A 27,487-nucleotide genomic window follows, 5' to 3' on the forward strand; every position below is an offset into this window, starting at 1 on the left:
ATGGAGGAGGGGCAGATGATTTAAAGGCCTGTGCTTTTAAATCCTTTTTAATTCATAAAAGGTGTAGTAATGGATAGTTGGGTGGAAAGGGCGGGCAAAGTTGGAAACTTGGTGAGTGCCTGTGACAGCTTCTTAGTTCTATTAACTCCTGCTGTAATGGAAGATTACAACAATGAGGGTGAGGACACATTGGTAGGCAGAAGATTTATACTGTCCTTAAGAACAGAAGCACGGGGAACACATCACACTGAGGGTAAGTAATGTCCTTAGTGCCTATTTTGTATTTTTTTTGTAGGCAAACTTAGGCTTTAAGGAGCACAGAAACCTAATTCATTGCATATCAATTGTATAGAGTGACAGTATGATGATTGGTCTTTAAATTATTATTAGTAAAAGCGAAGCCCGATCCAGTGATAAAGCAAGCACTGCACACCTCTGTCAAAGTACCACTTGAAAATTTATAAAAATTGGAATCTGTCAGTTCTTTATAAGGAATATTGGACCCTCTTTGCTAAATTATGAAACACTTCTGCACAGTGCAAATCAGACTGAGAGTGCAAATGTTGTACTATTATTTAATTATGGCTTTACCACATTGCATAGTGCTGTCATATTTCCAGGTGTGTGCCTTAGTTTTCTGTAGAAAGGGGTACAGAAAAGACATTTTCAGCGTAATAATGCTTATTCATGGGAATGGCTCCCACCACAAGAGCTGTGGTAGGAGAGTGGTACAGCCAGGATGGGGAGGCTACCTCACCCTCAGTGTTCCCAAGGATACAAACATTCTATTGAGAGGGTGAGTCTCATGTGTTATATCAAGAGAGCAACTCTTTCAGTGTAATCTGTGAGGCTCTGTTGTCAGTGGTAGCACAGTGGCTATGTGGTTAGCACCTCTGCCTAGCAGCACTAAGGTTATAGGTTCAAATCCAAACCACGGCACTACCTGTCTGCCTTTTGAATGTTCTCTCAGTGCCTATATATGAAGCACTGCAAAAGTTATGGAACTATAAAAGTACCTAAAGTAAATAGATCAGGAGCCCTGCAGACTATAACAGGGGAACTACACCAGTGTAATCAGCAGGCCTGGGTTGTCAGTTTTAGAAGTAGGTAGGCAAATGCAATCTACAGTACGTATTTTTCTCGTATCAAATTTCATGATAAGTGTAACAGCACACAAAACTTTTTTTTTAAGCTTGTAAGGTTTTGGCTAATATGGGATGAGGCTAGAACAGCTATCATGTTTTGACTGTCTGTGTCCACATTGGGTCATTTTTGTCTTACTTCCCTTCAGTGGGTTACAAAACGGGACAGGAAGTTATGGAAATTCTTTTCAACATAAACACATACAGAAATCAAAACACTTTTCTGTTTAGTAGAGCATTAGAGAAGCTTCATATGGTTCTGATGATCTTTGTGTTGTCTGGTTTGCCACTAATAGTTCCAGTTTGGTTCCATTAGGAATACCTTTATACTTCTGAGAGCATTAAAAATGCATTCTACAGCATCCTGAGTTTATGCCATATTTTATGTCATATTATATTACCACAGATTATTTTACTGAAATATTATATTAAAAAAAAAAAAACAATGAAGTATTTTAACATATCCTCCCATACATCAATACAAATATGAAGGGGACAAAAATATATGGATATTGATGCAGCATCAATATCTACATCTTCCGGCCTGCCACATAACTGTATATTTATGTTTTTTTGCCACCCAAGTATTATTCTACAGGGATTTGTCACAGTGGATTTGTAGAAGGTTTTGCATTAGTTGAAGCATTATGTCAGAATACGCAATGATTCCTTTCTACTGAATGTAAAGCAGAGCTACAGATAGATGTTGTTATCTGTAAGAGCACGATTATGCATTACAGCTGTGATTCTCCAAACTGTACAAGCTACACAGAAAAACAAAAACCATGCTGAGTAATCAAGCAACTATTTCTTGTCACAGCATGTTGTATAGGCTAGCTCAAAAAAAAAAAAAACAAATCAAGTTTTGCTGCGTTTTGATGCTTTGCCACATGGACACGGATATAAACCAAAATGAATTCTCTTGTTTAGAGATACTCTTTTGAGTAATCAGCTTTCATATCTTTGAAATACATTGAATGGTTTAATTTATCATATCTACCCTGTATGTTAAACAGTGATACCAGTTTGTTTTGAAGAATAGATTAAATATTCTATAGTTAAACTATTTAAAATGAATTTAAATTCCACTTGGCACCAAGCATGCATGCTGTCTGAAATACCTAATCTTATACCTATAATAAGTAACTGAATAAAAAAAAAACACGTTCACTCTACCCACCTTACTACCACTGTATAGTAAAAAAAAAATTATGTACAGAGACCCCAGAAAACACATACAGGCAGCCATTATGCCCTCTGAATGCCCGCTGGTGACTGTGCTTTCATTAGACGGTGCAGATCACAGGTTGAAGAAAGGGATGGCTCAGCTCTAATCAGAGTTTTTTGTGTTAAAGCGGCGACTTTATTACTTCTTTTGAGAGGCAAGTGGGGGATTTCACCTCATGGAGAATACCACCTCTAAGGCGGCCAAGGTGGGCAAGATCTCCATCCGCATACTGACAAGTAGGGCCATCTCAAACCATACACAATGAAAGCCATTAAACTAGCAGGCCCCAGGTGAATCTCATTTATGTACTAGAAGTGTATAACTGGCCAGAGACACAAACAGAAGTTGCAGTTGTTACCCTCCCAATAGAGGTGGCCCAGGTCTAGAACAAAATCAAAGCTACTATCAGAAACCAATTAATGCTGATTGAGTGGTCCTGTTTTGTTTTGAGGGATGGTACACTCTACCACAGAATGTTTTCCCATGACTCATCAGTGACCTGGTAGTCACACTGTCGAGGATCTGAGCCTTCTTTGTGGCAGAAAGAATTCATATGGAAGCAGGACACTTAGGTTTCTACAAAACATCCACTTGGTTCAAGAGATAAGTCATGTATGTGTGTTTGTTCCAGTTGGTTGGAAAAGCCTGCCAAGTGTATAGTTTGTTCAAAGGACCTAAATACCACCTTTGACTTGGCACACATATGCCCCACTGGAAGCACTGACCATCCACTTTCTTACGCTCAAAATGTCAGAAGATCTATACCATCACAGTGTAGTCATGGTGGCCTACTTTACCAAGTTTGTGGTGGCAGTCCCACTCCAGGACCAGACCACCAAGATGGTGTGGAAGGGCTCTTCTTTTCATTATTCCTATCAGTAGAGGATACATTCAGACAAGGGACCTTGTTTTGAAGGCAAATTATTCTAAGAATGGTGCTACTCACTGTTCTATATAAAGTTGCATATTACCCCACACCAAACCATAAAACAATGGGGTATGTGAGAGGTTCAATTGCATTCTGATGCCACTTGTGAAACAAAGTTTATGGTCCCATTAACTAGCCAAAGTGGTCTTGAAATTAAATACAACCTTATAGTACATACCTTGGCAGGCCACTGCCCCTATTATGTGATGTTTAGTCATACTCTCATGTGTCCCACAGACCTATGAGGCAAAAAACCCATAGAAGAACATGAACACATGCCAACTTCTTGAATTTGGGAGTAGAAATGACTCCTGTCTGAAGTTTAACAGTTCAGTAAAGGCAGCGTCAGATTTTAACCTTCAACCCATCCTGTTACTGCATCAGCCTGGCCTGATTAGGCCACATGGGGTATTTGTTTCCCATCCACTTTTTGTTAAGCTTACTCGTTATTGTAGCAATGCAGTGCAATTATTAATAAATGTAATAAAGTTTCATACACTGTACCAATAAAGATTTATGTTTTACCTTGTGCCGTAGTCTGATGAATGGCGAAAAAGGCTTAACACTAAACTCTTCCTTTGCTGGTCTCCCTTGAATTAGCAAGAAAAAGCTGCCCATACATAAAACAACTGTGTGCCAGGATGACATCTTGTCCTGATAAAACACAAAAACACCAATTATACTATGCACATAAGATAAAATACATAATTATATGTATATGTTTTCTTTGACATATAAATGCAGTGATTACAGTAAAGGATTATAGTTTTCAAGGATTTCTTGCAAATTTGACAGGCAAATATCAATCAAGTTAACACCATTACAGAATTTACATTAGACTAATTATCTAGTTTTCAGCCAGTGGACATTTATGTATCTTAAGGCTTAATGTACATGGGACGTTTTTACAACCTCACCCTGAACGATTTAACTTGACAGATAGTAACCCACATTTAAAAAGTCCGTTTTGCTGCGTTTACATGCCGCATTTAGCCGTGTTTGCGTTTAGAAGTGTTTTACATTTTTTTTATTTTTTAAATAGCCAAAAATGAAAAATGCCTGTAAACGAAATGCGGCTAAATGTGAGTTACTGCGTTTAGCCGCGTTTAGACACATTTAGAAGCGTTTAGCGCTTGAAATGCCCCTAAACTCAGCGTCTGAACTCATTTTTTTGCTTTCCAAAAAAGGCCTCTAAACTCAACTGCCTAAAAATAACATTAAACGAACCTGTGTACATGTACTGATAAGATAACAAAAGCAGCCAACTGCCTCTGAACGTCCGTTTACCAGCAGCATTACTAAAACAACTGCCTACTGTACGTCTATTTAACATCTTATTCTAAAAAAACACTTGAAATATTAAAATGGGAGTTTCCTGTGCATAGCAGTCATGTTATAGCAAGCAGTCTTGCACTCTAAAAAAATATCCAGCCTATGTGGCATTTTAACAAATGCAGACATAATTAATGCTTACAGAAACAAACATATGGCATGCTTTACTCCTGAAGTTTACTCACATTTAATCCTTGCCATGATCTTCCTGTCACTACTTTGGTCTACTATCCTTGAGAACAGGGATCTATTACTGCTTTGAGAACTATTGTTCTATGCAGTTCTTGAATAGGGTGCATGCTATTTTATGATCTCTATGAGTAGCATATCAACATTTGACGTCATGATATCAACATGAACTTCAGGCATTTTCCAATGCACCCAAATACTGTAGAAATGATGCTTCTTATAAGTAATTATTATTATTCACATGCTCTGTCTGTTTAAATAACTGTCACTGTTTGTAATCTGTGTCAATGTATTCCTAGTGAAGTTTACCTGGCCTAACAACAGTTCTCATGAACTAGAACTTAGTGGTGGCTACAGATTTTTAAATTAGTATCTGTATTTTGGTGGAGCCCTTAATATCCCAGCAGCAGGCTTTACATGGAGCTTTAATTTCTTCCCAAGCTGAAGAAAAGCCTCACCCTCTTCCTGTCATTTAACTGAAAATCACTTGCATTAATGGAAGGTATGGTGATTAAGGGCAGGTGGGGCAGTGTTTAATCTTGAGACCCAATGTGCATCTGGACCTAGGATTCAAGAAGGCTTCACACAGATAAAAATGAATTGAAAGGTTATAGTAGGCCATAGACGTAGCAATTTTTTTCGTTCAACCAGTGGGTTTGATTCTCACATGAACACACTCTGTGTTGATAGGATAATCTCTTCCGCAGAGCTATTGTATTCTGACGACGGAGAGAGTTCCCCAGCATCAGAATACAGAGATCAGTGGAGGCACTGATGATAGGATGGTTGTACAGAAGTCGATCGAGAGATCAACTTCTGTACAACCAGCCTGCCCATAGATGGATTGAAATTTGGCTGGTCCTTGCTGAACCAGCCAAAAATGCATCTATGGCCAGCTTAACACAGGTACCTGCAGGAAACACAAGGAACCTATCCTTTAACAATGGTGTTAGCTTAGTTTAATGCTGGGTCAGGTTCAGTTTAAAAATTTTTCAAAGTTGATATTTTTTAACATGCCCATGGTGTGCAAAAAAAAAACAAGCACCAAATGAACCAAAAAAGTGCATGTGAACACAGACAAAATACTTCACAAAGTGTGTTAATTGTCCCCTTATGAAGAAAAAGGACCTCACTGACCCCCCCCGGGCACAGGACTGACTCCCAGTGGAGGGAACTCACTCTGGTCCACCTAGCCACCCAACCAAGTTGCTTTGCAGACACCTCCTCATAGCTAGCCAAAGCCAACCACCAAGTGCTAGGTTAGAAACTCTAATGAAGAGAAACCTCCAGGTAGGGAAGGATGAGATGAAACCTAAGGGCAACACATCTGCAACACAGGGCACAGGGCATTCTATCTGCCCCCACAGACTTCAGGGCAGACCCAAAGACCCACACCCTACCATCCGATGAGTCAAACAAGTGGAGAAAAATAAATAAAAGTGCCACTGTACAATACAACAGGAAGATCTTGCATTCCAAAGATGTTAGGATTCCCCAACAGGTTGCAGCCCTCCAACCTGAACTTGCATGGTCTATTCCTTTATGTGCCTGTTGACAACATTTAAGAACAGAGGTTGGTGTTAGCAACATAACTGAGTACTGATCTTGCTATCTGAAAAGTAAATAGTGTTATTCTGGACAGAGGGCAAGCTGCCCCTTTTGGTCCGATGGTTTGTATGTGTATTTTTTTTCTACTGTGCTGCACAGACAACATCATGAGTGCTCAACCAATCAATCTAAATTATCATGGGTTAAACTTAAATCCATACACAAAAAAGAGGAATGTGGGACTTTAAATGAGGCAATTTACTTGTGGAGGTAGAGTATATAGTAATAATGTTTTATTTTTAACAATAGTAAAAAAGTATTTTCATATGTATACATGCACAATGGCATAAACATAATGGATGTGTTGCAGCAATTGGGCATGCTATGTGGAGGTTTTCTTGGCTGGGGTGGGGTTCCTTGCCTCAGCTCCGGAACAGACAACCATTAGGGGTCCCATCCTCCTCGATGCTAGCCAAGCACAGTGCTATAGCTGACCTTTTACTTCTGTACCCAACTCCTGATGAATGGCATATAGCTGTGAAACGTGTCGAGTTTCCATGGGGTGCTCAGACAAGTCTGGCTCATTACTTATTCACTGGTCCATATTTACTTTTTATACATCTAATATTCATTGAGTACTATGCAATTATCAATGTGTATGTGTACCTATCTTATAGTAGCTCTTTTGCATATGATGCACTAATGCCTGCTAATATGAAACACCTTGTATTATATTTATCCACATTTACTATCTTTTATGTGCTGCCAAGCTAATGTATATGTATCCATTATGTTTATGCCATTGTGCCTGTATACATATGAAAATACTTTTTTACTATTGTTAAAAATAAAAAATGATTACTATATACTCTACCTCCACAAGTCAATTGCCTCATTTAAAGTCCCACATTCCCCTTTTTTATGTACTTGAACCTGGGATGGAGGCACAAACATGGTGCCTCGTTTAAAGTCCCAAATTCCCCCCTCTTGGCTTAAATCCATACATAAAACCTTTTCAATTATTATAAAAATAAATATTGTGTTAAAAAAACATAATTATTGTTTATTATGTTTATATTAATATGTGTACCATATAGTGGCATTATTAGGTTATATATACATGTAAACATAGTTAACATGTGCACCATGTATACTTATAAAGCTCAAAATTCTTACTTAATAAAAGACCTTGGTTCGTATAATATTGTTCATAAAATCTACCTTATTAAGATTTAACTTATCCAGATTAACAATAAGTCTATTCAAAATTACACAACTTAACCATAAGAATTCACCTAGAATAATGTGGCAGTAGAAAAATATTGCCTCCTGTTGTACCAACATGCTTGAATACAAAATTCATCAACTACTTATCAATGTCCATTCAAGCATTATCAGGTCATCATCATACACTCAGCTAGTATTTACAAGATTCACACAGAGTCATAGTGTTTTTTTTAAGATAAATCAATAGATCACAATATCGGTACCCAGTGAAACATAAACTGATTTCCATATAGAAGACTGGTCTGCAATGTCAGCATTCTTAAGATCCACTGAAGTATAGCAATTATTTAATGTCTATCGGATGTCTTGCGGCCATAGTATAGGAATACGTTTTCCTTTTTACAGCTATTTTACAGACACAGATGTAAGTGGCTTCATGGTCCAATAACATTGATAAAATGTGTCTGTAGCTCTACAAATACACCTCACCATTCCATTAAATTCAAATACTTTTAGAATTGTTGTACTTCAGTGAGATCTATAGTCACAGCATACACTTTCATTCTGCAGCATCAGCATTGTAAAGCAATACAAACAGTAGTTATTATTGACAATCCAATATAAATCTCCTTTCATGTTGTGATTGCTGCCTGCCTGTTGCTATCTCTTTCCACAATTTCTTAGATTGCCTGCATGCTTTGTAACTTCTTTGCTAATTCCTTTTGATTACTTTTGATTTCTAATGACTATATAGCCCATAGTACCTTGCTGCCTGCAAGCAGTGATGATGTGGGATGTTTCATATACCGACTATGCTTCCTAAAAAAATCCTCCTCTAAGCACCTCCATAGTGTAAAAGGTAACTTCTGTGAAATGTGTGACACAACAGTGCCTAATCACAGGAGTTTTGAAACTTCAAAATCATTAAGATTAATAAGAGTAGCTATAAGTAATTGAAATACAGTGTAGAAATTCATATATGATTTCAAATGTTGACCATAGATACACTTTAAGTACAGTTTTTGTGAAAGCACAAATTACAGACCCTCTGTGGACATTAAATATACTTCAAAGCTTCAAAGCCAATATAGGGAACGGATAGCAGCCTTTAACCTCATGGTTTGATCCTAAAAACATCCAGAATCCTGATGGAATCTGGTAAATGTGCCTTTTATAAGAACTGTACAAGATGACCATAAAGTTTAGAGGTTCTCGGTTAGCTTAAATGCAATTTTTTTTTTAATCGACAGGGGTGTACCTTAAAAAAAATATGCACATGTTTAATGATTGTTAGCATAAAACTGTGCTTTCAGGTCAAAATATGCTACTATAACTACTGACTGAGATTCCCTTAAAGAATATGTTAACCTAACATTTCATATTCCTGATATGTGCCTGCTGTACGGTGTACTTGTATCAAAAATTATCCTGTTCCCTCTGTATTGCTTCCTTTGTGTGAAATCCCTGATTTTTCTGCCAGTCACTCTGCTTTCCTGTTAAAAACTGACCACACTAAGCAGGATAACACAACATGGCCAGTTCTCTAGCTATGGTGGGAACCCCCCTGCACAGACTTTTACTTGGACGATCAGTGTACTGCTGCCCCCCCCCCCCCCCCCTTTGGAAGGTATTTATAATTTTTTTTTATATCTATACACAAATGTTTTGCTTATCATTTCTGTTTTAAACTGAATGGGTTGTTTTACAATACAAAGCTTACAATTGCTTTCATTAGTATATGTATTATTTTACAACTAAGACCTCTTTCACATGGGCAAATACTTGCATGTTTCATACAGGGCAGTGTTTTGCAAGCACAGGGATGCATCGGTGCTGCATGCATTCCATGCTGGCAGTCCCAAAGACATTGAATGGGACACACAGCTGTACAGACCCACTGTGTCAGCTCACTCTGGGTACAATTGGGGCCATTTACCTGTAACACCTGCGCGCCCCCATGCTAGAAAAACATGGCCCTGCATGAGGCATGCAAGTATTCCCCTTTGTGAACAAGGCCCAAGTTACATTAAAATATATTTGAATACCTATATGATATTTCATTTATTGATCTATATTATTTTATTTTATTGAAATGCTCTCTGTTTGTTGTTTATGTGTAATCTTAAATTGTAAAACTATATTGTTAGGATTTAGAAGAAACTGATTGAACTGGTATTGTTTATGATCATTTTGTTGTTCTGGAAAGAAAATGTATTTTTCTAATAAAAAAAAAATATATATAATATTATTATTATTTATTAAATACAAACTATCATAAAAAATACATCTATTTTAGGTACTCATAAGAGAACCAATTATTTTGAATAAAGTATGGTTTATTTTGCAGACTTTGACGTTAGAAGGAAATGACGTGTTCTGCATTATAGCTTTATTACAAGTTTGAGCTAACACTGTGCCTTCTTGTCAAGTTGCAGTAATTTGTAATTTTGGGTGTGATGCAACCTTGGAGGAGTCAGCAACAGCATCCAGAATTCCATATTGGACCTGGCTAATATTTGGGCCGATTGGTGTAATTGTTTGATCCATTTGGAAGATTATTGAGAAAGATAACTGAAACAAAGAACAGCCTTGCATTTTGAATTTCTAAGATGAAATATGAAACTCACAGAATAATGTCTTTATTAATATAATCTGATTTTTAACAACTTATGTAATCACTAAAGTTTTTTGTGCTCTCTGTACTCAAGCCTTCAAATAAACTGTACTTCAGAAATACAGAAAAAGCAAATTATCTGCAACCTAGTACACATCTCATGTCTCTTCCTTAGAAGCTATCAGTCTCAACAATCAGCACAAAGCCATAGTAGCTGACTTTCACTAAGGTCACCAGCTAAACTTTTTAGATGCACTAATGATTAGAAAAGCAACCCTCCATTTGCTGATCAAATCCTCAAACTGTTTCCAAGTTCGTAAAATAAATGTTAGAGGATGACATCTTTTGAAATGAATACTAGAATGTCCTTTATTGAAGACTTCCTGTGCTTTTTACAGAAGACCATTTACAAGGAACAACAAATATATTTATTCATAAAGTGTAAATTAAGTTTGCCAGTCAAAAATTATTTTGCTAGAGGCTTGTGCAAGCTAACCTGTATTTCGGGCTTCATTTTTTTTCCAGATAAGATGTAAACGCCAATATTCTGTTCATTTCATTCAGATTTAGTGCATGTAAATGTATTTTCCCCATCTCAAAATGCAGAACATAAAAAGTTATAAAGTGTCACTGTGACTGCTCTGACACATTTACTGACAGCCAGTGTTGGATACTGGGGTGTTTGGGGTTAAGGCAGGTGTTCATAAAAAAGGTAAATGTACTATCAAATACTTTCTGTAATTTTCCTTTCCTGATGGACTCTATAGCAGCATATGTTTGGGTAGCCCCACCCTCACTCCTACCCCATAGGACCCCATAGGACCCCACAGGACCCCACTCTCATAAATTTTCAAGCTAAGCCAGAGGCCACGTTCCATAACTAGCCTACTCATGACTTTGGGAAGGAACTCCTGCTGCCATGGAGTCCATCAGGAAAGGAAAATTACGGTAAGAATTTGATAGTAAATTTTCAGTTTTCCTGACAGACTCCATGGCAGCATACGTTTGGGAACTAACTAACTCAAAAAACAAGGGTGGGATGTCAGAAAAAGTAGGGTTTGCATCATAGCCAACAGAAACCCTATAGATAGATATTAACAGCAACTGAAGTTAGCTACACCCCACAATGAGCCAGAACAGCCTTAATGGAAGACATGTCATCCTCCTACAAATATTCCTGGCACCCTTTCACAGGGAGCCCACGAACCCCAAACACTCCTGGATGAATGTGTGGTGACTGCTTCCGTAGGAACCAAGCCCTAAACTCTATAAGCCTAATGGCTAGCTGCAATGACCCATCCAGCAAAAATTCTGGATGACATCTCCGTCACCTCCTGACTGAGGAAAAAACTGTATATGGATCAGAATAGAGGGAAAGCATATGGCTTGTGAGACCTTTCCTGATCTGTCACAGCATCCGTACCTAGGGCTTCGCCCAGGCCCCTAGGAAAAAGCTTTTCAGCTTGTAACAGTAGGGAGATGCTTGCAGATCTACAGTATCTCACAAAAGTGAGTACACCCCTCGCATTTTTGTAAATATTTTATTCTATCTTTTGTGACAACACTGAAGAAATTACACCTTGCTACAATGTAAAGTAGTGAGTGTACAGCTTGTATAACAGTGTAAATTTGCTGTCCCCTCAAAATAACTCAACACACAGCCACTAATGTCTAAACCACTGGCAATAAAAGTGAATACACCCCTAAGCGAACATGTCCAAATTGGCCCCAAAGTGTCAATATTTTTGTGTGGCCACCATTATTTTCCAGTACTGCTTTAACCCTCTTGGGCATGGAGTTCCCCAGAGCTTAACAGGTAGCCACTGGAGTCCTCTTCCACTCCTCCATGAAGACATCCCGGTGCTGGTGGATGTTAGAGACCTTGCGCTCCCCCACTTTCCGTTTGAGCATGTCCCACAGGTGCTCAATAGGGTTTAGGTCTGGAGACATGCTTGGCCAGTCAATCACCTTTACCCTCAGCTTCTTTAGCAAGGCAGCGGTCATCTTGGAGGTGTGTTTGGGGTCGTTATGTTGGAATACTGCCCTGCGGCCCAGTCTCCGAAGGGAGGGGATCATGCTCTGCTTCAGAATGTCACAGTACATGTTGGCATTTATGATTTCCTCAATGAACTGTAGCTCCCAGTGCTAGCAGCACTCATGCAGCCCCAGACCATGACACTCCCACCACCATGCTTGACTGTAGGCAAGACACACTTGTCTTTGTACTCCTCACCTGGTTGCTGCCACACACACTTGACACCATCTGAACCAAATAAGTTTATCTTGGTCTCATCAGACCACAGGACATGGTTCCAGTAATCCATGTCCTTAGTCTGCTTGTCTTCAGCAAACTGTTTGCAGGTTTTCTTGTGCATCATCTTTAGAAGAGGCTTCCTTCTGGGACAACAGCAATGCAGACCAACTTGATGCAGTGTGCGGCATATGGTCTGAGCACTGACAGGCTGACCCCCCACCCCTTCAACCTCTGCAGCTATGCTGGCAGCACTCTTAGGTCTATTTCCCAAAGACAACCTCTGGATATGATGCTGAGCATGTGTACTCAACCCCCTTGGTCAACCATAGCGAGGCCTGTTCTGAGTGGAATCTGTCCTGGTAAACCGATGTATGGTTGGGGCCACCATGCTGCAGCTCAGTTTCAGGGTCTTGGCAATCTTCTTATAGCCTAGGCCATCTTTATGAAGAGCAACAATTCTTTTTTTCAGATCCTCAGAGAGTTCTTTGCCATGAGGTGCCATGTTGAACTTCCGATGACCAGTATGAGAGAGTGAGAGCAATAACCCCAAATTTAACACACCTGCTCCCCATTCACACCTGAAACCTTGTAACACTAATGAGTCACATGACACCGGGCAGGGGAAATGGCTAATTGGGCCCAATTTGGACATTTTCACTTAGGGGTGTACTCACTTTTGTTGCCAGCGGTTTAGACATTAATGGCTGTGTGTTGCGTTATTTTGAGGGGACAGCAAATTAACACTGTTATGCAAGCTGTACAGTCACTACTTTACATTGTAGCAAAGTATCATTTCTTCAGTGTTGTCACATGAAAAGATACAATAAAATATTTACAAAAATGTGAGGGGTGTACTCACTTTTGTGAGATACTGTAACTCTGAAATCTTGTCCAGAGATGAAATACACTTGGAGGAACCTGGATGTAAGAACCACTAGTTGCCAAATTGTACCACAGAATATGGATTTCTCCCAGAAGTTCTGAATGTAGGCTCAAATGAGATTATAGAGAAAATTCTATTCTATCCAGATCACAGTCATCTCTCTCTCTTCTCAGTGGACTGACCCTGTAGGTTCTGACCTGCCGCCTGATGTAGGACACCACTGTGATGTTGTTCAGCCTCGTTGGAGATTAAAAAAGCCTGATGTCAGGTGACGAAAAGCAAAGGGAGCATGAAAGGGCTGGCCAGAAAACCAGAATGTTCAAAATAACTTCCTGACATGGGAGTCCCACTGGCAACATTTACTTCCCAACAGGGGAGTTGCACTGCAATAGCTCTGCAGCACAAAATATTTATTACTGTGCTTCATCTGCTTGTTTGCAGATGAAGCACATCTACACATCTGCTTCATCTGCTTGTTTGCGAGAAATATATAGCTGGGTGCATGATCAATATTGGAGAAAAAACCCCTTCCAGGACAGGATGCCTTCTCCATTGAGCCCACCTCAATATTGGAATGGGAGAGACCATGGTCCTGATCATCAGGCATTGAGATGCTGACAGGTTAAGAGAGGGAAGCCAGGATTACCCAGAGTCCTACCACCAGTATGCTCTAGTGGCCAAAAAAAAATTGTACCCTGAACCGTGAAGAATTAAGCACTCAGATACACAAGGATTTGCATAGGAGTCGCATGCCCTGTTTGCAAGACTAGCCAAGCAATCTCTTGTAGGGTTCTGAGAGATCCCTCTGTATTCTGACAGGGTGAATCAGGATTCCAGCCAGCAGACATGTATGCTGAACAATGTCTTGACCCATGTAGAAACAGATGTATGTCAGGGAAAACAGCTCTGGGAATTGGAAATAGGCATATCTCTGAGCCACAATAGTACTCCTCTTAAAATCACATCTGCTGGAATTGCTGTCCCTATTCCTAGAGACAGAAAGGTTGATGTTGGCTAGCAGAAATTGTCTACTGTTGCTGGAGCAAAGGATTCCTCCTGGCACAGTCAGAGGTTTAAAGTTGACTGGATGTTCAGCATGGCCTGAAGTGCTTGTCCTGATGGTCCAACTGTCCAAGACCAAAGCTGTATCTTCCTATCAGAAGAGGAGCAACCAGGTACCTAATAAGATGTGTATGAGTGGCACAATCTAAAAAGATCAGTACTACTTGAATGAGGACTCTCTTTCTCTCTTCAATGCTTTCTGGACTCAGCCGAAACTGCAGGAGCAAATCTCTTTGGAGTTAGGCCTGGTTACACCAATGCAGGTTGCAGTTAATGCATATTCCAGGTGAATTTTGCATCTTTTAATACACATTTTTGACCCATTGAAGTCTATTAAACCAAAACACAACTTGCTGGTCCCTGGGCCTTTCCTTAAAGAGCACAGATGTGAATGGGACCCATAGGAAACCATGTTAAATGGACTGTAAGGTGTTTCTGCAAAACTGAAAATGCACCAAAAAAAAGCATAGGTGTGAGCCAGGCCCAAGGCACCGACCATAGAACTGCAGTCTTCTTTCATTCGGCAGACATATAGTATACTCTGAGGCGGGAGGCCAGGCTAAATGCAGCTCTTGGCTATCAAATGAAGCTAGCCCTTGAAGGGGACAGTTTAAACGCTTGCAATACAGATGAGATTGTCTCACTAATAGAATTATTCTTTAGAAAGAATTAATATGCTTCACCCCAGCTTCCACTGCATTGAAAGAGAGGCATGGGGTAAGGCAGATTCCCAGGCTGCCACTGCTGACAGAAATACTCCTTAAGGACACATCCAACACATAAAGTTACCACCAGAAGACACTACACCCCCCAAGGACACGTCCAATTATCACGATTGAACATACCCCTGAAAGACATAGCATCCTGCACTGACAACTCCATGCATACGGCTAAGCTTAAGAATGCCATGTTAACCAAATAGGTGACTCATTATGCTGGAAAACCTCTTCCTCATAAGTGCAAAATCTGACATATTGCAGTGCAGGTAGAAGTGTCCTGGTTGGGGTTTGAACCAAGTGACCCAGTGCTGCAAGGTGCCGACTAATAAGACATTCTGCTGCTCTGTTCTTCTGTTCAATTAGCGCCACTCTTCTAAAATGAGCTTCTATCCTAAACATTATGGGGCAAAAAGGCAACACACTACTTTGGAAGAGCTAAAATATGTGCATTGCAGGTACCGCTGCAGGATCTTACATTTTAGGCATCCTAACAGCCTTACATAATGAAGGTACAAAACCTGTTATATATCATCCTCATCCCCCTTTCAGGAATTGTTTGGAGAGGGCTAAATTGGCCAGTTGACTGGTCCTGCAAAGAAAAAGCTTGACATTGTAAGAGTAGAGAATCCTTGCACAGGGGGAGTTGTAACAGACTCCTTTAGAGTGTCTTGACTACCTGTGGCAACCCGTTGGTCTCTGTCATCTTCCTTCCTGGATGCCTGAACAAAGCAGCACAATACACACAGGGTTTTGCCTGCCAAGGCATTAGCAGCAAAGGCCCAGTTTATGGCGTGCATAATACATGCAGATCTAGAGTGTCCATACACCAGCTCTTAGAGATCTGCAGAAGGGCTGAAAATCCACAAACAATACCAGAAAGGAAGACGCTGCCCCCTTCAGCTGTAACATGCGTAAAGCAGCCACAGCATAGAGGGATAGACTGCAGCTGCCAGCTAACTTAGGTCTAAGGGAGAACTCCACATTGTTAAGAAAAAAATTATATTATAACATGTACAATTGCTCTCAAGCCATGTAGTAATTAATTAAACAGCCTTCCCAATTCAAACTGCAGCTGTTGAAGATTCCTAAGCTGCCCAAAGAGACAGTAACAGTCGATTCTGTTTGCTAGGTGAGAAAAACCCCTGAGGGGTTAACTACTGCTAAAGGAATACCAACACTGCAGACTTGTCACATCAGAGCACCAACTCTAGCAGGTGATTAATGAAAAAAACAGGCTTGCTTAACCACTTCAGCCCCGGAAGGTTTTACCCCCTTCCTGACCAGAGCACTTTTTACAATTCGGCACTGCGTCGCTTTAACTGCTAATTGCGCGGTCATGCAATGCTGTACCCAAACGAAATTTGCGTCCTTTTCTTCCCACAAATAGAGCTTTCTTTTGATAGTATTTGATCACCTCTGCCGTTTTTATTTTTTGCGCTATACACGGAAAAAGACCGAAAATTTTGAAAAAAAATGATATTTTCTACTTTTTGTTCTAAAAAAAATCCAATAAACTCAATTTTAGTCATACATTTAGGCCAAAATGTATTCGGCCACATGTCTTTGGTAAAAAAAAAGTCAATAAGTGTATATTTATTGGTTTGCGCAAAAGTTATAGCGTCTACAAACTAGGGTACATTTTCTGGAATTTACACAGCCTTTAATTTATGACTGCCTATGTCGTTTCTTGAGGTGCTAAAATGGCAGGGCAGTACAAAACCCCCACAAATGACCCCATTTTGGAAAGTAGACACCCCAAGGAATTTGCTGAGAGGCATGTTGAGCCCATTGAATATTCATTTTTTTTGTCCCAAGTGATTGATCAATGACAAAAAAAAAAAAAAAAAATTACAAAAAGTTGTCACTAAATGATATATTGCTCACACAGGCCATGGGCATATGTGGAATTGCACCCCAAAATACATTTAGCTGCTTCTCCTGAGTATGGGGATAGCACATGTGTGAGACTTTTTGGGAGCCTAGCCGCGTACGGGGCCCGAAAACCAATCACTGCCTTCAGGATTTCTAAGGGCGTACATTTTTGATTTTACTCCTCACTACCTATCACAGTTTTGAAGGCCATAAAATGCCCAGATGACATAAAACCCCCCCAAATGACCCCATTTTGGAAAGTAGACACCCCAAGCTATTTGCTTTGAGGCATGTTGAGTCCATGGAATGTTTTATATTTTGACACAAGTTGCGGGAAAGTGACAAATTTTTTTTTTTTTTTTTGCACAAAGTTGTCACTAAATGATATATTGCTCACACAGGCCATGGGCATATGTGGAATTGCACCCCAAAATACATTTAGCTGCTTCTCCTGAGTATGGGGATACCACATGTGTGGGACTTTTTGGGAGCCTAGCCGCGTACGGGACCCCGAAAACCAATCACTGCCTTCAGGATTTCTAAGGGCGTACATTTTTGATTTTACTCCTCACTGCCTATCACAGTTTCGGAGGCCATGGAATGCCCAGGTGGCACAAACCCCCCCCCAAATGACCCCATTTTGGAAAGTAGACACCCCAAGCTATTTGCTGAGAGGCATGGTGAGTATTTTGCAGCTCTCATTTGTTTTTGAAAATAAAGAAAGACGAGAAAAAAAAATTTTTTTTTTCTTTTTTCAATTTTCAAAACTTTGTGACAAAAAGTGAGGTCTGCAAAATACTCACTATACCTCTCATCAAATAGCTTGGGGTGTCTACTTTCCAAAATGGGGTCATTTGGGGGGTTTTTTTGCCACCTGGGCATTCCATGGCCTCCGAAACTGTGATAGGCAGTGAAGAGTGAAATCAAAAATTTACGGCCTTAGAAAGCCTGAAGGCGGTGATTGGTTTTCGGGGTCCCGTACGCGGCTAGGCTCCCAAAAAGTCTCACACATGTGGTATCCCCATACTCAGGAGAAGCAGCAGAATGTATTTTGGGGTGTAATTTCACATATTCCCATGGCATGTTTGAGCAATGTATCATTTAGTGACAACTTTGCGCAAAAAAAAATAAAAAAAATAAAAAATTGTCTCTTTCCCGCAACTTGTGTCACAATATAAATTATTCCATGGACTCAACATGACTCTCAGCAAATAGCTTGGGGTGTCTACTTTCCAAAATGGGGTCATTTGGGGGGGTTTTGAACTGTCCTGGCATTTTATGCACAACATCTAGAAGCTTATGTCACACATCACCCACACTTCTAACCACTAGAAGACAAAGCCCTTTCTGACACTTATTGTTTACATAAAAAAATAATTTTTTTTTGCAAGAAAATTACTTTGAACCCCCAAACATTATATATTTTTTTTAAAGCAAATGCCCTACAGATTAAAATGGTGGGTGTTTCATTTTTTTTTTTCACACAGTATTTGCGCAGCGATTTTTCAAACGCATTTTTTGGGGAAAAAACACACTTTTTTACATTTTAATGCACTAAAACACACTATATTGCCCAAATGTTTGATGAAATAAAAAAGATGATCTTAGGCCGAGTACATGGATACCAAACATGACATGCTTTAAAATTGCGCACAAACGTGCAGTGGCGACAAACTAAATACATTTTTAAAAGCCTTTAAAAGCCTTTACAGGTTACCACTTTAGATTTACAGAGGAGGTCTACTGCTAAACTTACTGCCCTCCATCTGACCTTCGCGGCGATACCTCACATGCATGGTGCAATTGCTGTTTACATTTGACGCCAGACCGACGCTTGCGTTCGCCTTAGCGCGAGAGCAGGGGGGACAGGGGGGGTTTTTTTTTTTTTTTTTTTTTTCTTTATTATTATTATTTTTTTATCTTATTTTTAAACTGTTCCTTTCATTTTTTTTTTTTTTTAATCATTTTTATTGTTATCTCAGGGAATGTAAATATCCCCTATCATAGCAATAGGTAGTGACAGGTACTCTTTTTTGCAAAAATTGGGGTCTATTAGACCCTAGATTTCTCCTCTGCCCTCAAAGCATCTGACCACACCAAGATCGGTGTGATAAAATGCTTTCCCAATTTCCCAATGGCGCTGTTTACATCCGGCGAAATCTAAGACATAAAATGCTCGTAGCTTCCGGTTTCTTAGGCCATAGAGATGTTTGGAGCCACTCTGATCTCTGATCAGCTCTATGGTCAGCTGGCTGAATCACCGGCTGCATTTTCAGGTTCCCTGTTGAGACAGGAGAGCCAGAGAAAAACACGGAAGACGTTGGGGGGGGAGGGGCATTCCCTCCCACTGCTTGTAAAAGCAGTCTAGAGGCTAATTAGCCGCTAGGATTGCTTTTACATGAAAGCCGACCGCTGGCTGAAAAGAATGATACCAAGATGATACCTAAACCTGCAGGCATCATTCTGGTATAACCACTCAAAGTCGTGAATGGCGTACCTGAAGACACAAAAATGGTTAACAATAAAGCACAGTAAACGGTAAGGTATAAAAAATTGCATACCTGAAAAGCAAACATGATAAAACATAATAACAATAAAACATTGCAGAATAGAATACAGTAAAAAAGAACAGAACAAGAGAGAGAGAATAGAGAGAGAAAGAACAATAAAACGACAACTATTTTTTTTTTATTTTATATTTTTGTATGTGTTTTTTTTTTTTTTTTTTTTACACTTTTTTTTGTAACTAACTTTTATAACTGTAACCGGTTCCAGGTTCGGGTCTCTCAAAATGCGATGGCATCTTGGGAGACCCTGTGAAAGTGTGCCTAGTCTGTGCAATGCTGTACCCTACGCTAATACTCAACTAGTGCATGGTAGCGTTCAAAATATTCACCAATGCAAAGACCAGGATTGTCAGGACAGGAGGGACAATAATAGCGGGTGTCACGTCTATATCCGCACTTGCTGCAGACACAACATCTTTTTTGGGGGGGTTCGTTGGGTAGGGGTACTCGGGAGGACATAAAGAAAATGCCTCTCATGCAGCCGACTGCATTTGGTTGGGGATGTGAATGGGGGAAGTACGGGCGCTGCAGAAGCGGTGGGTTCCCAATTAGGATTGGCGAATGCAGCAGGAAGGGCACTATGGGCACGATGGGCCTGTGTTTGTCTTCTTGGTGGCAGCGGGACACTACTTGTGCTTGCCACCTCACCAGCTTGAACTGCACTTATGGGACTTGCCACGTCACCAAGTGTTACTGCAGTGCTGGTTTGACCACGACCGGGGTGTACTAGGCCGCTGGTGCTTGCTAGTTCACCAAAACGCTACCAAAAAAACTGTTAGCGATCGCAAGGATCAGGCCTGACTCTGCGAACGCTGCAGTTATGCGTTTAGTGTTTTGTAAGTGTCAGTGATCGATCGATACTGCACTTGGGTGGGCTGGGCTGGGCCGGGCGGAGGGGCAAAACGCAGGTGCTAGCAGGTATCTGGGCTGATCCCGCTAACACTGCGTTTGTGGGAACCCTAAACTGCTGGGGACGCTAGTATAGATCTGATCAGATCAGATATTGATCTGATCAGATACTATACCACTAAGGGAGGTGTACGGTGCGTGCGTGTGTGTTAGCGGTACTGGCGCTAATCTGACGCTGCCTGGGGCTGGTGCTTGCCAGTTCACCAAAACGCTACCAAAAAAACTGTTAGCGATCGCAGGGATCAGGCCTGACTATGCGAACACTGCAGTTATGCGTTTAGTGTTTTGTAAGTGACAGTGATCGATCGATACTGCACTTGGGTGGGCCGGGCAGAGGGGCAAAACGCAGGTGCTAGCGGGTATCTGGGCTGATCCCGCTAACACTGCGTTTTCGGGAACCCTAAACTGCTGGGGACGCTAGTATAGATCTGATTGGATCAGATATTGATCCGATCAGATACTATACCACTAAGGGAGCTGTACGGTGCGCGCGTGGGTGTTAGCGGTACTGGCGCTAATCTGACGCTGCCTGGGGCGACGCATATCACCGCCGGGCGATCAGGGGGCTAAACCTTTATTCGGTAATAAACGGCGGGTGCCCTGACACTATAAAAAATAAACGAACTAACCAGCGTCACTCGTAACAGTTATACGGTGATCAGTGGTGAAAGGGTTAACTAGGGGGCAATCAAGGGGTTAAAACCTTTATTAGATAGTATATGGGGGTCCCTGTTGCTATAAAACGCTGACGGCGAACCTAAATATTTACGTCTCTAACTAGCGTCACCAGCGACACTAATACAGCGATCAGAAAAATGATCGCTTAGTGACACTGGTGACAGGGGGTGATCAAGGGGTTAAAACTTTATTAGGGGGGGTTAGGGGGGTATCCTAGACCTAAAGGGGGGTAATACTCACTGCCCTAACACTGTAACTGTCACAAACTGACACTATGCAGTAATCAGAAAAAAAAAAAAAATACTGCTAATGTCAGTTTGTGACGGGGGGGGGGTGATTGGGGGGGGATCGGGGGGCGATCGGGGGGGGATCGGGGGTGTAAAGTATGCCTGGCATGTTCTACTGTGTGTGTTTGTGTTGTGTGGACTTACATGTCTTCTCTCCTCGGCGCTGGACGGAAACTGCCAGACCGAGGAGAGATGACATCACATCCTCTGCCTGTGTGAAACTACACACAGGCAGAGGAGGACTCCCATTGGCTGGGAGCGATCGCGAGGGGGGGGCCACGATCGGATGGTCTCCCCCTCGCCTCCCGACGCTCCCAGTCAGATGCCGACCGCCGATGGCACCGGGGGGGGGTCCGATCGGACCCCCCGCCCGCGGGAGGCAGATCACGTACAGGTACGTGATTCTGCCTGCCCGTGCCATTCTGCCGACGTATATATACGTTAGGCGGTCGGCAAGTGGTTAAAGGCTAAGTTCACCTTTGTTCACCTTTTTTTTTTTTTTTCTAAATTTCAGCTCCTCTGTGTACCAATATAGCATTAATGTACTTATTTTACAAAAACAAAACAGCTTTCCATTAAATCTACACCTGGTTACTTTACTCTCTTCATAGCATTTAAACACACTGCTCGATTAATTCTGCCTTACTTCCTGGTCAGAAGGAGATGACCAGCTGATCTCATTAGCTCATTAGCACACACCCAGCATCATCTACCCTTCATGTGTTAGACCTAAAGTCTGACCAGGATATAGGGCAGAAGTAATTGAGCAGTGTGTTTTTGCAAAAAAAGTACATTAATGCTATAATGGTACTTAGGGGAGCTGGAATTTAGAAAAAAAAGTGAACTTAACCTTTAAAGAAACAGATATCTGCTCAGGACAGAAAAAAAAGGCAAAGGTATGAAACTGCACCAGCCTTTAATAAAATGCTGCAATGCACATCGATCACCCAGAGCATAGTCATCTCCATACATATTCATTTTGGTTATATATATATATATATATATATATATATATATATATATATATATATTTTTTTTTTTTTCTTTACATAAGTGGAGTTACTCCCTAACAGCCCGCATGGTGTCTGGTCCCTTCTGCTGACCTGAAGCCAAACATATTCACGTAACCCAGACCTCTTTCACAGGGCAATTGATGTATCTGCAGGGCGATCCGGATCCCAGAGGCAGGATTACAGTGCTAGATCTGCGTTGGGCACAGCTTTTAGCTGGGCATCTGGCCAATGCAAATGCTCACCAATGGCTGAGCATCGATCCTCCACATATGTGTGCCATAACACCACCCTGCTGATAGCTGGGGACACGATGACCACTCGAGACATGCTGGGAGACTTCTGGATACCACAGGACACTCCTGACATCCGCACAGCTGTCCCGCATGAAACTGACTGGCAAAGGTAGGAAAACTTTATACAAAATGGTCCTTTGAGTGAGGAGGACAAGAAGGAAATGCAACCTCTGGCTCAGCCTGCAAATTTATGGGAGTGGGGTTCTATGGGGTAGGAGCGAGGGAGGGGCTACCCAAATGCATGCTGCCATGGAGTCTGTCAAGAAAAAAAAATGAATGGCATTGTTGTAACTTTGAAGATTCAAGGTCTATTAAAGCTAAACTCAAGGCAGATTCTAAAACACACACAACTTGCAGTTATTTATTTGAAAATCATTAAATGTATTTTAACAGCTCCACAAAGGGAACACCCACAGACAAGGCTTCATGTAGGGGAGTTGCAGTGATAGCAACCAGAAAGATGTGAATTACTAGAGAATTATTCAGCGATTATTTTAAATACAACTATTTAATATTTAGGTATTTAAACATTAATCAACAGACCTGCAGGTATGTTTTTATTGCTGATGAGACTTCTTTAAATTGTAAAATGTTTTTTTTTTTCATATAGCCTAGTTGTTTAATTTAATTTATATTGTACTTGATTGTAATAAAATAGTTGTTTATTACCTAACTTATTACACTAACCTTATTAGCATCTCTGAATACTTTTAAAAGAGAGCTTCAAAAAGTCTTACTTATAAAAAAAAACTGTCAAGTTGTCAACTCTTTATATTCCACAATAATATTACAGAAAAATCAGAAATAATTAGCTAAAGCCTAATATGCTTACTGAAATTACTTATCAACAGTTTAAAGCGGACCTTCAGTCATTTTTTTTAACTTTGTATAGTAAAACATTTTTTTATGCCAGTAAATGCCTTATACAGCCCACTTCCTGTTTCTTGTCTGGTCATTAGCCTAGGCTTATGACATCATGCACAGCTCTCTCTCTCACTCTTGTGAGAGTTTGTCAGGAAGAGAGGTGGGGTGAGTGTTGGAAGGCAACATGGTCTAATGTCATATTTCTGGAGTTTCTCTGTCAATGTTACTGCGTTTATTGGTAACAGTGTTTTGAGTATTATCCAGAGTTTGAACTGGATCTGGCATAGATCCGTTACATATCTGTTTCCTATTCCCAAAGATCAGGCATGCTGATACTTGCATTTCCATGGCTTTAAAGGGTGAAGGTCTGACGTTCTTCCTGGTTGATACCAGGTCTGGAATGTAACAAATTGCAAAGCTTTGTAGAGTTTAGGCCTCCATCTAGGCTGAACAAAAGCTATCCTATCTGTCTAGTGTTATAACGCTATGCGAGCAAGCTTCGAAAGGACCATAGCCAGCAAGATGATTGATGAATGTCCTGCTACAGAAGATCAAAGGGCCAGCTAAGACTGAAGATTCACCTAGGATACAGAGACATGATACATGGACAATGCTGCCCCTAGAGGCCAATACAGCAGGATGGACAGTAATATAAGATATTAACAGGACTACCTCTTGGCAATAGCTCATTGGACAGGAGGCTAGTGGGGGTTGTTACGAATGGGTCTGGAAGAATGTGTAAAAAGGGCACACAGGAGGGAATCCGTCCCTTTTTTCCCTGGTGGCCCTCTGAGCCGCATGGCTCTGTCTCTACCCTTTCCACTCTTGGCTCGTGCCTGAGCCACATGGCTATCTTTTTTAACTATCTGAGCCTAGCCGATGATGCAAAACCTTGAGGAAAGCATTGTGATAAGTATCTTTGATATTCTTGTATTATATGTTCTGTTGGTATATGTTTTGTAATATCTTTCATTAGTATTTTCATGTTAGCGTTTCGTATTTTCTTGGGAAATAAATAAGACTTTGTTTTATTAAGCCGTGTGCTTGGTTTCATAGCTAACCTTATATTATAGTGATATCAACAGTAACATGTGATCAGAGTTTTAATAGACTACCTAACTAGGGGAATAGACATAGGTGCAATAAATAGAGGGGATCTGTAACAACCCTTGAATAATATTTATTGTATCTATTGCTTCAGTGAGTCATAAGAGGGCCAATGAGAGCTGCAGAGCTAGAGGTGTGCCTCTGTATGTCTGTGTAAATCCAAGAAGTGAACAGGCAGCAGCTTCAGCTGCCCACGGTTAAAATGGCTGCAGCTAAACTTAGTGGAGGGAGATTTGTGCAGCATATTTGGCAAGTACAGAATCCCAATATATATATAAAATAATATGTAAAGCGGTTGGAGGGAAGCTTCTGAATGGTAAAGATGTTTTTATTACAAATTCAATGATAAAAACATATAACAGCATAAAATGACAACTTTCTATACTAGTAGTAAATACTAAAATACTTCAAGAAATTTAAACAAAAATGTAATACTCAAAGCCACAGGCATTTCTTGCCTAACAAAAATTGTTGTTAAACAAGAAGAATAAAAAAGTAACTCTCCATTTTAGAAACATCAAACTAACTACTCTCCCCCCTCCTCCTACCTAGTCTTCCTAACCTGAATAAAAAAGATGTGTGTACTTATTTTTAATCCACTCCTGTCCAGTCATGTGATCCTGCAGCTCCAGCTCCCCTTTGTCAGTGAGTGGCTGCTGCAGGGAAGATGAGGGAGCACCAACAATGGCTGGGCCATGGGAACCTATGAATGGTGTCGGGCACACCCTGAGCTGCAGCCACAGGATCACATGACTGGACTTGAGCTGTCTAAAATAGACAGCTTTGTTTATACAGGTTGGAAAGGATACTTAGGAGGAAGGGGGAGGGAACTTTTTAAAGAATAATTAGACTTTTTTCCTCCAATTTAATCATGAAGTGAGGATGATAAGGTGGAATAACATTTAAATCATAATCTAAAACCACACACCTGTGTCTCGTAAAACCTGTTTTACTTTCTTTGCAAACTTTTTTCACCCAAACTGCATAGATGGCTCCTCAATAGGGCATATAACTATTTTACAATAGTAGTTGAATGTTATAAAATATAAAATAGCAACTCAGTAGCAACTTACTTAAACCTAATAGTTACATGGATTTAAATTAATGCCAACCCAAATTTAATTAATATGAAACACAATTGAAAATGAATAGGGCATTATTATATCTAATCCCTCCTGTGAAAAATACTCTGCACCCAAATAAAACCTTGCACATTATAAGTCCCTGCACGATGCTCCCTCAATAACACACTCCCCTCTTTTAATAGATGAGCAAGCAAAGATATAAATCCACAAAAGTGCATAAATACATACTAGACATATTAGACCTCCAAAGTGATAAAGTGAAGTGATAACCCAAAAGCAAACATTTATTATATTGCAGCTTCCCACTTCTTAGATGTGATGGCTGCATTCTTTTTCTTTTTTAGTCTTTCTTTCCTTTATTTTCATCTAGTGATCTGGCCAGTGAGTCTGTTGTCTTTAAACTGAACAAGCTTTGCTGCAAATGTAGAAGTTAGAGTGTTGAGACAAACCATTTACCACTGACAGGGGTGCTTAGAATGATCAGCTTTTATAACGTATTTTTTTCATTTAAAACCTTTATCCCAAAAGAAAAAAATGGTCATTCATCCAGAGTGGGGGCACTTTAATATAGATTGAGAAAAGCCCCAAAAAAATATAAAAGTAAAAAATAGTGCTGTGTTGCTCATACTTTATCACGTGATACGTGATGTAACTCATAGGAGTGGATGCTGGGTGACATCACTTCCTGTTTGGACCAGAAGTAGGCAATATTGGTACACTTTACATGCGATTTAGAGTCTGTGACTTTCTCAGTAACTGCGACTTGTCTTTTTATGTGTTTTAACCATCTAATAAACCTAACTATGCAATGGAAAGTTTTTTTTTGTTTTTTGAGCCACTTTATCAGTTGAAGTGATATTACTAAGGGACACATATCTGGAACCTGGAACAGCTGAAGTGGAGAGGACCACCTTGGATGCTGGTTGATTGGAGTGCTTTCTGGCCTGTATGTTATATGGGTCAGACATTAATGTGAACGTACATGCTGGCTGGTGGTTGAACACAGTGATACATCTAAATTGAAGAATCACAGATGGGAATGTGAAGCCCTATTCTGTGTGTACTTAGGGCTATTTATTCACTTTTGGACTTACTTCATGAAGTATTCTGATGAATTGTAGATTTTTTCCAATTTGCTCTTATTTTGACTAATTTGCCCTTATTTTCACTCATTTACTTTTTACTCATTTACTTTTTTCCTTTAGAAATGTCATTTTGCTGTGGTACTGTTCTAAACACGGGAAAACTGCACCACTTTACAGGCATACTATAGACATCCCCCAGGCATAATATTTTAAGGAATATTTCATTTTTATTGTTTCACTTTAAGCATTTAAATCACTGCTCCCGAAAAAACTGACGTTCTTAAAACTTTTTTTGCATTGATACATGTCCCCTGGAGCAGGACCCGGGTCCCCAAACACTTTTTAGGACTTTTTCATGTTAGTGTCCCATATACTTTATTGGTGTTCCAGTGGCTTTCGAATTTGCCCCGAACACCGCATATTGTTCGGCGTTCACAGAACATCCGAACAACCAAAGTTCGTCCAGAACTTATGCTCGGGCCGAACCGTTCACCCATTCCTGATTACTATAATATACCACCATATAACAGAGTGGGACATTACCTAATACCTTATTCAATCATATAATTAACATTTTTATTCACAAACTAATATTTAAGTT

The 27,487-nt window shown here is 40.3% G+C and overlaps 1 protein-coding gene across 2 annotated transcripts in view; it reads right to left on the reverse strand.

Moving 5' to 3' along the window:
- The window catches only part of FSTL5 (follistatin like 5), a 1,055,781-nt gene that overhangs the window by 891,260 nt on the left and 137,034 nt on the right, over positions 1 to 27,487 (reverse strand). For both annotated transcript variants that reach the window (XM_073606014.1, XM_073606023.1), the window contains exon 2: positions 3,824 to 3,952. In XM_073606014.1, the coding sequence (XP_073462115.1) occupies positions 3,824 to 3,946 (123 nt within the window). In that variant the 5' untranslated portion in view covers positions 3,947 to 3,952. The remainder of the gene's footprint in view (positions 1 to 3,823; positions 3,953 to 27,487) is intronic.

This window comes from Aquarana catesbeiana, linkage group LG01, assembly GCF_042186555.1.
Source record: "Aquarana catesbeiana isolate 2022-GZ linkage group LG01, ASM4218655v1, whole genome shotgun sequence".
Taxonomy (NCBI): Eukaryota; Metazoa; Chordata; class Amphibia; order Anura; family Ranidae; genus Aquarana; species Aquarana catesbeiana.